General features: G+C 38.3%; 1 protein-coding gene across 1 annotated transcript in view; it reads left to right on the top strand.

The window, feature by feature from the left end:
* Positions 1 to 13,065, top strand: part of Brinp1 (BMP/retinoic acid inducible neural specific 1) — a 183,590-nt gene that overhangs the window by 37,881 nt on the left and 132,644 nt on the right. Inside the window, exon 2 of the mRNA XM_005352591.2 lies at positions 8,038 to 8,305. Coding sequence (XP_005352648.1) covers positions 8,088 to 8,305 — 218 coding nt within the window. The 5' untranslated portion in view covers positions 8,038 to 8,087. The remainder of the gene's footprint in view (positions 1 to 8,037; positions 8,306 to 13,065) is intronic.

Here is a 13,065-nt window from a genome sequence, read left to right on the forward strand (position 1 = left end):
CCTCATACTTCAGCTTTTAATCAGGATTTTAGTGTTCTCTAGATTCAGTATTGCTAGATCTTATATATTGCAGGTTGGTGTTTTTCCCCTTCTCTTCATTAGCATCTTCACAGCACCTTTGTGACAGCTTGTGGTTGTCCTGTAAGGATGCCTTGCATTCATAGACTGATATATTAAAGCACTCTGACATAGAACAAATAATTGGCTTAGAATCCAGTTAAATTCTAACACTTTTGTACAATGTGATATTTTTAGAACATGTGACATTGTAAAAATAAAATAAGTTGTAACAAAGCCGAGGTTTGTGGACTGTAATATACATATTCTGAAATTTATCTCAATGATAGGTTTGTTCTGTAGATTTTTAAGGTATGGAGAATAAAAAGACATTTGACATGCTATCTAGATGTAGTATGTGCTCAATGGTCTATTATTGGCTCTCATTCACAGATTTAAATATATTAATGTCTATGTTTTTCATGTCTAATATAAAACTGGAGAGTGGTGATGGACACAGCAAGGAGAGGAAATAAAATAAGCAAAACTATTACGCCATGCAGGTCTTAAGGTTTCATTCATGCCATTGAGGTGAGAACTGAGTGGCACAGGGAAAGGATTGCTGAATGCAAAACTAAGGGGGGAGAGCATCGAAGGGAGAATGGTTCAATATGCTCCATTAGGGGTGTCACCCAGCTGTACTTAGATCAATAGATACATCCTATTGGCAAGCTGTGCTTAGGCTAGAAAGGTGGTAGAGAGTCATGAATGTTTGTTGTACTACTTTGGAATATTCCAAAAGGGTAAATGTACTCAGAAGATCCATTTCTGAGCGAAACAGCAGTAGGATCACTCTGAGCTTACTATGATGATAGACGAAAACTTTATTGTCAAATGAACTGGATGTATATGAAAGAATGTATGTTGATGGGATATAGAGATGGTGGTTGAATGTCAAGAAAAGTTCCAAGCTTCTCAAAGGAATGGTTTAGGATATTTTGTGGACCACTGGGACAGAGAATAAAGGGAGAAGGTCATGTTTGATAGAGCAATGGTATGTTTAGTATTGACTATTTTAAACTTGAGAAATCTGTGAGATTTTATAGAGAAGTTGACGTGCTTATCAGTTAAAATGCAGAGTTTACAAATTAGAACTACAACTCATCCCATTGAGTCATAAACCATTTTTACAATAACATTTAGTTAAAAAAAGTCTGTGGGGTACAGTCATTAAAAGCTAAGGTTCACAACCAAAAAGGTGAGAAAATAATTTTCCTATGACTAAATGACTAAGCATGTAAAGTTTTTACATATGTTATTTCATTAACACAATTGTCTGTCTCAATTGTCATTTTTTTTCAAAAGCTACTTAAGTGGAGGTCACCATTAATAAGGTGAATGTAAAACTACAGTGTATCTGTCTTCATGAATATCTTTACTAGTTCTCTCCAGCTATTGGCAAATGTGATTGGATAATACTATTTTGACATATTGTGACTGGCCCTCTATAGGTTTCTGCTATTTTCTGGTTCACATGCATCGAATTGCTTCAATTATTTCCAGTCCACAGTTGTTGTTTTGAAGGAAGAAAGTTAACTTTAAGCCACATGCCTACTGCTTTAGTGACAATCAGATAAAATAACACTCAGCGATGTATCACTCAGCACATATACAGTCTATGGCATCACAGCATCCTATGTGTGGAAAAGGACAGGCTCTGCATACTGCCAGGATTGTGATCTGCACTGCTTTGCCTTTGGTGACTTGTAGTTATCTGATATTTGAGGTGCAACTTGGAAATCGGCAATAAACGTATTTAACAGAATTTTTGATTGGTTTTCTTACTTTGTATGTCTTCAGTCATATATTGAAATTGTAGTTAGTTAGGCTTTTACACTGAAGTCTAATTGAAGTGAACTCAGAGTTGCATTTAATGTGAAACCTTTACTTTGGGTGAATAGGATATCTATGGCAAGATTGGGAAACAAAATCAAATCTGTGTTGTGCTTTCTTCCACTTTAAACCTGTTCTGAGGTAAGATTTTTCCTGATAGTTGATAAAGGTTTAGACAAGATTGGACATTTTAAGATTACTTTAAAAAATAATTCTTGGACTGGTGAGATGGATCATAGGGTAAGGGTGCCTTCTTTTTTGCCTGATGAACTAAGATTCTTCTTTAGCTCCCACATGCTGCATGGAGACAGCTGATTCCTGCAGGTTGTTCTCTGATATCTACTTGCATGCAGTGTCATGTATGGGTCATTAAAGATACACACACAAATACACACATGCATGAACACACATGAAACATCTTAGCTCACTTCTCTTTACTATGTGCAATCTTGGTTCATATATTAAACTGGAAATAATATGGATATATTGTATGATTTTTGAGAGTTGTGGAAACTTTTTTTATCTCTTTTGTTTAGCTTGGGGAGCTAACGTTTTGGGATCCTAAGGGCTACCAAGGACACAGCAGTGGCTTTTTTGGTTCTTGTGTCATAAACTGAAAGACTGGAGTTCCTAGATAAGGGAGGATGAGTCTTAGGAAGAGGTATCTAAATATAGGAAACTTAAGAGAAAGGAATCTAAATATAGGAAACTTAAGAGAAAGGAAGAATCCTCAGGGCTCTTATCCTGCTGGATGGGTCCTAGGGAAGAGGACAACACTCAGTTCTTTGTCTGCAGCTTTTTAAAAGAACTTTTGACAGAAACTGTGGTGAGGTGTTAGGTGGTGGGATCAGCTACTTAGTTTAGTTGTCTGAACCAGGTGTTCAGATGCCTCCTCTCAGCTTTAGTCATGGGCAAATGTACAGCTTTTCGGCAGAGGTCCTCATTTGGAGATAAGACAGAAATATTCTGGCACTGATGGTCTCAAGCATTCATTCTTGGAACTGATGTATAGGTCCCTGTTCTTTTTGGCAAGTTTGTATCATGTTAGAATATAGAATATTACCATAAATAAATCATTTTATTAGCAGTGTAGATCTCACTGTTCAGAGTTTTCTGTTTCTTGCACTATCACTGTGCCTGCCCCTGCCTGCTATACTTTTCCGACTCCTCGGTTTCCTGAGGACACAAGTTTTGATGAAGAACTGACAAGTGAAGAAGACAGAATCCCTTCCTTGGCTAGTTCTCTTTGATAACATGATTTTGGTGCTCTGAGCCCTCAGCAAGCCTTGCTGCTGTGGTGCAGGCTGGCTTGGTACTTGAGATTCTTCCGTATCCATTTCCTAAGTCCTGATATCAAGGAGTCGTGTCATCATGTCCTGCCGCATGAACCTCCTTCTTTGTCTCCACTCAGTTAGTTCTCTTGTTACTGATTGTTTTGATGTGGGCAAATATATGTCTTCTCAGCTGCATTGATGTAATTCATTCCTTCTGCCCTGGGTAAATGACAGCACCATTCTAGTTTCCTTGTACTTAGACTCATTCCTGCTCTGAGGCAGAATGCTAGGTAACTTCCCCTGACTTTCTCGAGCATGTGGCCCATCTCTAATCCATGGGAAGGAGGAGGCTGCACATTCCTGTTACCCATGCCTCAGGCAGTCACTTCCCTGCTCTTCTGCCAGGTTTCAGCCTGCCTCTTTCTACTCCTCTCTTGAGCAATCTTTTTTTAGAATTCTCTGGCATGAGTTAGGCAGCACTCTACCATGTTTCCCTAAGCTGTAGGGCACATTTAACGTGCTGTTTGAGAGTTTTTCTCAAAGCTGGAGGTGGAGGAGTTCTTTCCCCTTTTCACCCCCTCCCGCAAGGAGTTTAGAGAGAGGGTGGGAGGCTCTGCACTGTCAGCTTCCACTCAAATCTAATTCCTAGTCTTAAAGGCATTGTATGCTGTGATGTCGGTGAGAGGTTGAGAATACATCTAAGTGTGTGTTGGCTGCCTTTTTGGTAAGTGAGATATGGTGCTCTCAGACCTCCATTCAGAATGTGGCTGGTATGTCAATGGTTGGACGGTTCAGCTGAAACCAAAGCTGAAAGAGCTACATTGAAAACACCCTGTTCAATTCTAAAAGTTGCAAGAAACCAAGACTCAGGGGAGCTAATTAACATAGCCAAGCTCTTTCAGCTTTTTAGGTCTTCCTATTAGTGAAGACCCAGATTTGGAGGTAAAAGTCCTGATGAGACCACCCGAATGGATCAGCTGGAGCTATCAGGGGCTATGTGCTATGTTCAAGATGTAATTATTGACCCAAGTCCTCAGGAAAACTTGAGGCAGGGGTAGGGACTTCCCTTCTTGCACTCTGGTCCAGTAATCCATGTAGAGACTCCAGAGAATGAACTAGGTATGGGTTTCCAGGGACCTGCTATTGTTATCTTTTTCTTTCTGTGTGTGTGTTTCTGATGTAAATAATTCAGATATAACAATTACAAAACAGGTGTGTAGGTGAACTTGATTCACTTCTTGGCATTGTAGGCAGATGAAGAGTCCAGGTCAGCCATGAACATCAAATGATCTTTATGTTTCAGCCTGTGTCAGCTCTCTGGGTCAACTAGTGTATCAGGCAGTAGTGCCTATGACTCCTTGAAGGTCACAAGGATTAAAGGCCACATTTGGTATACAACTAGCCTAGCCTTGAATTGTTAGACTGTAATCGCTGGTGGCAGGAAACCCTTTATGAACCTTTTAGAAAATCAACTATTCTCAAATTTGTTCTGGAAGATTCTGAGGGCTCTCTGTAAGCTTTGTGGCTCAGTTGCCATGGTCCTGGAGCACAGGGGATTCTATTTACAGTGTATCTATTGTTTGTTGACTTTGCAGGATGAATGTGAATGGTAGTTTAACTGAGCTATGAGGCAGAGTGAAGGAAGCTCTTCATTATACACAGAAATGTGGAGTTGGGTGTCTTCCTCTATCTATCACCACATTGCCCACCCCCCAGTAGGGTAACTCTTTGAGCCTTGAAGTTTTTTGGTTGTCTAGCCTGGCCGACTATCAAGTTCTCAGATCTTTCTGTTTTTGCCTTTCAGAGCTGAGCTTATAAGCACACATGGTCACACCAGTTTTGTTGTTGTTTTGTTTTGTTTTGTTTTGTTTTGTTTTGTTTTGTTTTGTTTTTGTTACAAGAGAGCTGGTGACCTGAATTCAGATTTTCATATTCGCACAAGGCTGGGCATGTGGTTCATTGATAGATGATTGCCCACCTCCCTTTCCTTTGTCCATCTCCCTCTCCTTTTTTCTCTTTTAATTTTTCCTTTGTTTCCCCAATATTGGGGATTAAACCCAATATTTAATGCACGTTAGGCAAACTCTCAAGAACTGAGCTGTATTTCTATCCAGACTATGATTTTTTTAAGTCAACAGAAATACATTCTACCCTCACATAATCCTATAATTTAGATTTTCACAGACATTCAAAGCCAAGAGGCATGTGGGTGCATTACCCGAACAAGACAAAGGCAGAAAGTATAACTACTTTGTAGAAGCTAGAAGACAGGAGTCAATGTATGTTTCTGGGGTCATGGTAAAATGAATTGTATGAGAGTCTCATTTTGGAGCCATTAATATCTCTCATCCCATTCCATTTTAAGGGGTCCTCCAGTATATGCTGGGGTTTTTGGTAACAACCCTAGCCTTTATCCAGCAGATATAAAGAATATCACTTTAGATGTAAGGTTGTGACAAAGGTGTTCCTAGGGCTGTGAGAAACTTGGTTAAACAGTTTTTTATATACTAGGATGACAGGCTGGAGATTCTCTCTCTCTCTCTCTCTCTCTCTCTCTCTCTCTCTCTCTCTCTCTCTCTCTCTCTCACACACACACACACACACACCATTCCAGTGTTAGATACATCACCTTTTGCAAGATGAAGTGCTCTGAATCCCGTCTCTTCACAGCAACAGTTAAATATTCTCTCACAGGCTCCCATGCACACCCACTCACAGCAGAAGCTCTGGAGAAGGCTGTATGGGCAGCACAGTAGGATTCCAGCTTGTTGCAGTTCACTCCAGGAATCTCTGAACAATTGCTCCCACACCCTGCTTGCCACTCTGGTGGGCTCTGGCAGACAATCCTGGCAGCTGTCGCTGATACAGGTCTGTGCTCAACATGGAGAGCTTTGTTTTAGGATCTGAACAAAACCTCAGGCCTTAGCTTTTCCATCTCACACTCAGCACACATGCCTACCTCCCTTACCCTGACAGCTGGGGATTTCAACAACAGGCAGATTTTGTGTGTGTATGTGTGGCATCTCATTATAAAATGGTGCAATTGAACAATTGAGGGAAATACTCAGCTGTACAGAACCATGCATCCCTCTTTTATTTCTCATTTCCTAGCCTTGCTGACTTCCCATGTTCAACTGGGAGAATCACCAAATGAGGAATACTTAATCATGTATATAGCTTTTATAGCTCACAAAATGTGTGTGTCCTCCTCATATTTTTAAATGTTATCCAGAAAAATTATGAGGTCTAGTGAAGAGTTGTGACTTCACAGTCACATGACTAGCCAAGATAAAACACAGCTTTCTGAAGTTTCTTGCCAGCTAAAGGCTCACAGCCCAGTAAAAACGACAGACATACAACAAAGAGGTATAAGGTAAGACAATTGCCACTGACATAGATTTTTAGAAAATGAGAAAATAGAGTTGGGTGGACAGAATAGAAGAACAGTTTTTCAAAGGAATAGAAGAAGATAATGTCTCTGATGACATGACCCAAGGTGACTTTCAAGGCTAATTGTGGCTTTATTTAAACATAAGCAAAAGGTGAACAAAAGTATTTCTTAGAAGATCATTAAGTTGACAACATCAAGTCAATGGTTTCAGTAAGCGCTCTACCACTGAGCTACATCTCAAAGCCTGGCAACACTAATATCATGTTATTCCTGGCAATTCCTATTTATGTTACTGAGCATTTGTTCTATGCTGGGAGAGAAAGGGAGCACTCTACCCTGTGTGATTCAGTCACCCTGTTAGTTCTGGTACATGTGTCCTCATTAATTGCATTTTATAGATGAGAAAAAGAAGGCAAACAAAAACTTTTGTTAAACAATATTGTTAAATATGTATTGCCTTTGCCATGCAAAGTGTGGCAAAGTTATTTAGTAAAAAACAACAACAACAACAACAACAAACAAAAGGTGGGGCAAGCAGCAATTGATTAAGCTAACAACTGACTACCAGACAGGATAGAAAACTAAACTTTAAAATTTTGAAAGCAGGTGATTTGCTTCTATTCTTTTCAGGAAAAAAAAATATGCCCACCTAAGGTCTCTCTCAGAATCAAAATTTTGTCCAATATAGTGCGACTGTCCAACAAAAGAGGTTGGCAAGACCTGCCCACTTTCCCAACCCTTGATCTTTAGTGTCCTCTCCATAGGTTAGGATACACTGAAGCTTATAGGTATCAACAAATGAATAGTCTGTTCAAAAATCCCCTCAAGGGTCCAGAGACCTTCCACTGAACTGTGTAAAATTTGTCCTTTCCCCTGTTGTAAGAGTTCTTCATCTTAATGTATCCACTCGGAATAGACAGTTGTTAGAGCATCATAAGACTTTGTGCATTTAACTGACCATACTAAAAGAGTGTGGTTCATCAGTGTGTTCCTACCTGTGATATAAAAGAAGAAAAAGGGTCTCCTGTTCAAGTCTCAGTAATGAGAGACCGGTTTTTTGTCAAGGCAGAACATGGGGCAAACATCTGTTCTGTCCCGTAACTCTACCTGCATGCATTAGACTTAGGTACTGCATTAATTTATTTCTTTCACGCTTAAAACACATATACCTGGAAATCTGTAGTTCATCAAGGATTGAGAGAGATGCCCTTACTTTATATATACGGAAACTATACTCCATAGACTATGTAGTTTGTGCATCTTCACATTGCATGTGAACAGTAAGGCAAAGTAAAACTATATGTCCCTGACACCATTGGTCCCCTGCTTTTAACAAGGCAATAATGTTTTTATAAACATTAAAACAATCTACTGAAGGCCTACTAATGAAGATATGTTAACCTTCTGTTTTTCTTTTCACTGTCTTTTCCCCCCTCTCCCCTTCCCTTTTCCTTTCCCCCTCCTTGATTTTTTTCTCTACAGGACTCCACAGAATGGAGCAAGAATGAGAGGAAAAAGGCCGGCAGAAAAGCATGAACTGGAGGTTTGTTGAGCTCCTCTACTTCCTGTTTATATGGGGCCATATCTCAGTGCAGCCCTCCCACCAGGAGCCAGCTGGGACAGACCAACATGTCTCCAAGGAATTTGATTGGCTTATTTCAGACAGGGGGCCTTTCCACCACTCCAGGAGCTACCTATCCTTTGTGGAAAGACACCGTCAAGGATTTACAACCAGATATAAAATATACAGGTAAGATTTAGCCTAAGAGAGACCTTGCCTCCCATTTCTGTTGTGCTTTGGAGAGACCAGACGTTGTCTGACACCTGGCAGTGTGGAAATATTCTAGGATAAGGGACTGTGACCTTGCTATAGGCTGTTAATTGAATCTATTCAATGTTGCTTAAAATATTAATGAGTCCAAATAACCAATATTTATTAGTACTTAGTGTACTAGATGATACTTATTTCAGTATGTCATTTATACTTTCTATTCATCTGATGTAGGTTTTGGGTTTTTTTCTCTGTTTTACTAGGCAACTGAGTCTAAATTAGTTCAAATAATGTTTCCTAAAGAAACAATTTAAAAACTTTTAGAACTTAGATTTAACCCTTGGTTTTCCTGAATTCCTAGTCATGATAATCTTCTTGTTTTGCAAATACTATTAGTGAATCTAGTTTTCTAACTAAATGTATTCATGAATTTTTTTTGTGATAAAGTAGAGACATTGACTGAAGAACTTTTTTTTTTTTTTCTTTTAACCAAGTCTGAACTGGTTATTAACTTATGGTAGTTACACCCACCGAAAAGGACCAAGCTCTGTACAGGAATGACCTTCTGAAGGTTCAGTAAATGAGTCACATTGTGCAAGCACAGTAGGCAGATTAAAAGGAGAAAACTACTTGAATTATTTACATACTAGTAGTAGTCTTGTAAAATAAGTGACTTAGGGAAGAGACAAATGACTGGACTTTTTGCAACAATCCTGAGTTACAGAGAACTCCCAGGAGAAAATGCGTGGGAAATTGACTGGTGCAGATAAAATGCCTCAGATGGTGGAAATTGTTTCTCAGAGCGTTAAGCTATCACAACGGGATATAGTTTGTGATAGAATCTATCTGGGCTAGTGTGTCCTGTCCTGTGAGCTACTATTACCTGGAGATGAGATTTCTGGGGCACAAGATTTATAACCAATGGTCTACTTTGGAGGGAATCTATCTGTAGTCATGTAAGTTCAGGAAGAATTCTACTGGGTGATTTGGTGCCAAAAGAGACAAGAGATAGGAAGGCAGGAGATGATAACATATATTTTAGTTCAAGATACTCAGGACAGTAAGTGCTATACTTTGAAGTATTGTTTTCTGATCCTCAACCACCAGTACTTTCTTCATGTACTTTTCTTAGGTTCCATGTTCTAGTTAACTATATTATCCTTGCCATATTTATAAAATGCTAGTATATTCCTCAATTTTCAATTAGAATGTATTTCTCTATTTTTTATTTACTTGAATTAAATAACTCTTTATATAAGTAACTTAAATCTCTTTTAGTGTCACATATTCATGTGTGTTTTTATCCAAATGTTCACACATGTACAACATTTATTTATGTCATTGTAGTTGATGTTCAGGTTACATGTGCTATGCTTGTTATCATAAGCACATAATGAGTACTGTATTATAATGGAAGAAATGCCAAAACCACTTTGCAACTTTTGTCTTAATGTTCAGAAAGAAAATGCAAATCTGACATTGCAGAGATAATTAGAATAAGAAAGCAAGAATGCAGGGTAGAAGGAGCTTGTTGGCCTGTGGAGAGCGAGGCTGAATTAAGACTTTAGGTTTCCAAGTGGTCGATGCAGAAAGTAGCCTCACCATTCTGTGATCCTGATTACTGGAGATGAGTGAATTTTGAAATTTCAACCTGCTGAAAATGATTATCATATAAATGTTATTGCACTAATGTCTTGAGGTCTCACAATAACAGTTCTGCCTTGCAAGAGTTCAATGGTGAACTTTCTATGGGCCCTGAAGAATAGAAAATAATCATTGAACTGCTGAGGAAAGGTGCCTATGAACATTATGAAAATGTAATGTACAAAGAAAAAAATGTATAAAATAAGGAAACTAAGTATGAATATAAAAAGCATGTTGGCATTTCTACTTTTGAAAAAATATCAGAATTCTAACATAATGATTGATTCAAAAGGCTTCCTCTTGGGAGAACTATTCTTAAATCACCTGAGAACAATACTTAACTGCCTCATTTCAAATTTAGATCCTTAAAACCATTTCTAGCAGAATACAGCTATTGGTGTTTATGATTATGCATAAGCTAAGGATTATGAGTATGTGTTGGTTGCTGGAGATGATGTGCCAATCTCAGAAACGCTTGATCCAGGTAATCTGGAGCTTTGAGCATTGAAGCTGGGGCAGGACATGAGTCTTTGAGATTCAGATATTTAATTCTGTCTGTGTTTTTTAAATTAATGCTTCATTTTGTGTATAACTTTGTCTTTCATTTGAGCCTCTCAAGGACACTTTCAAGGTTCGGGTCGTTTGGGTATTGTCTTTCCATGTTAAAACACCATTTTATGAGTGACTTGAATAAAGTCTTAAAGCCAATGAATTTAGAAAATGGGCTTGAAACCAAGTATGATTATTAGTCCATAACCATACTAACAAATGTGCTAGAATTATAGGTAGGTGGGTCCCAGTTCCAATTGTCTGTGTACTGTACAGTGCTAGGGAATCCTCTCTTTTTCTCCTTACCCCATTTTCCACATTTGTCAAAAGTTAGAGGTGATCCAGGTTACTGACTTTCAACCTGTGCTTTCACGAGCTGCTGGTGACTTATTTAAGTAGCTATAGAAACCACTGTAGTATGATGAGAAGCTCAAAAAGGCTGACCAGGCAGGTCCATAAAGAGAAGGCTTACATCTGCTTTAATGTTTGGTTTTCACATGGGTTCTCTGTTGGAAAGGAATCCAACATTTAAACAAATATTTCAGTCATTCAGTGAGATGATTTCTACGATTCTTGTAGCTCTAAAATTAAGTGTGAGATTTAACAAAGGTTACTTGGTTAATTAAATAATGGAGTTCCACCCAGAAGCCAAGCCCTTGGTCATCTAGTTATTCTGTCTTTCCTTTATTTAATGCTTGAATAATTATTAAACAATGGCTGTAGACTCAGTACTGTGTTTAAGGATGATGGTACAATAATGAGCAAAATAAACACCGCCTTTCCTCTCAGAGGAGAGGGTGACATTGATTAACCATGTGTGTGCACACACTTATATTAAGTGCTACAAATGAAAACATCCAGAATTGATATTCCTAGAAAATAATAAATTCTGTGTTCATTGATTTGGCTTTTGAGGTAATCTGTGCATGAAAACGCATGTAAATGGATACACAGAGACATATGCTCACTCAGTTGCAGGTCAGTACAAGCACCAACTAGCTCATGTTAACTGAGCCAATTATCAGTTGATTTGGTTTTCTTCCTATTTGCCACTTTGCTGAAACATTAAAGCATATTTCAATGTGCATGTCTCCCTTGCTGTATGCTAACATGGATACTGAAGATTGATATTGCTTCCTAAAGGAAGAGATATCTTAAAAGCCTTCCATATTATTCAATGTTAGAAGGCAGTTCAGAAGAAATGAGTCCTTAAGTCTCGGCCAGTTCCCTCCTCTCCAGATTCTAGGCTACCACCAAGGGTGACTTGGAAGCTGCAAAAAGAAAAAAAAAAAAAGTCATTTCCTTACCTATGCAGGTTAAAGCCATCCTCTTATCTGTGCACAGATTCTGCCTATAGACTGTAGAGTTATGTGAGGAGTCACTCCAGTGTGAGCACTGTTAAAATCCCTGAAGAAGATCATTCCATTGTGGTTGTACAAGAACAGCCATCTGATGTATGTATACAGTTGTTTGAGTTTGCTAGTACATATTCTGTCACTTCAGACAGTTATGAATGATAGACTTAAGCTAAGGGTGATGTATGAAGCTGAGAGAAGTTTTTGTCTCTCAAACAGACCAAGTAGAATCTTCAACTAAGTCAGAGAAACTTAATATTGTCCACCTCTCTTGCTTGCTTTCTTTATGTTTTGATTAAGTAATAAAATAATTGGAGGCACTTTACTTTTCTCATACGACCAAAGGGTAAGTTTGCTGAGGTAGTTTTCAGGCCTTTTCCATCTCTGAAATTCCATATCCTATGAAGATTTATTACCTAAATATTATAGCAAGTCTCTGAAGGGGAGAAGCTGGATAGAGTCTGTATTGTATTTGAAGTCTCTTTTAGGTGCTCTAAAGAAAGAGAATTGGCTCTGAGCAACCACCTTAGTCACATGCAAACTATTGGAAAATACTATATAAAGTTTAAATTGTAACTACAAATTATGATAAAATAATTAAATAACCCATTGAACTTTAAGTTAGGAGCACAAGTGTGGTAGTTACTAACTCCTCACAGCTACCTTGTGACCCTGTCCCATATTTTCAGTGAGATGACTTATCTTATCATACCCTTGGAGCCTCTAAACGAGGGTCCAAGAGCAAGTCTCTAATACTCTAATATGATCCCTGAATTTGATCTCATGTCTTCCTCTGCTCTTAGTGCTTGGCTGGTCAAAGGGACATTTATTATGGCAAACTACAGTTTCTGACGCTCACTTTTCTTGTCTGTAAATCTGAGGTGGTATTAAATGTCTGGTGTAATTGTGATGAGAAAAAGAAATATTGAGTATAAGGTGCTAGGAATTTTATAGAAGAAAGATTAAGAAAACTTGAGTTCTAGCCTCTGTTTCAGATAGGTGAATATGTTGTTAATGTTTTGATTACATTTCTGTTACCTGTTTATGGATTTTGAAATCATCAGTAATTACTATAAATTTGGCCATTTATTTCAAAAGTGTCTTTTTGTTGCTTTTCCTTTTTTAGGAGTGAAACAGGAATGTTAGTGTTTATTTGTTTTTAAGAAATAGACTCATGCCGGGCGGTGGTGG

Source organism: Microtus ochrogaster, chromosome 10, assembly GCF_000317375.1.
Source record: "Microtus ochrogaster isolate Prairie Vole_2 chromosome 10, MicOch1.0, whole genome shotgun sequence".
Taxonomy (NCBI): Eukaryota; Metazoa; Chordata; class Mammalia; order Rodentia; family Cricetidae; genus Microtus; species Microtus ochrogaster.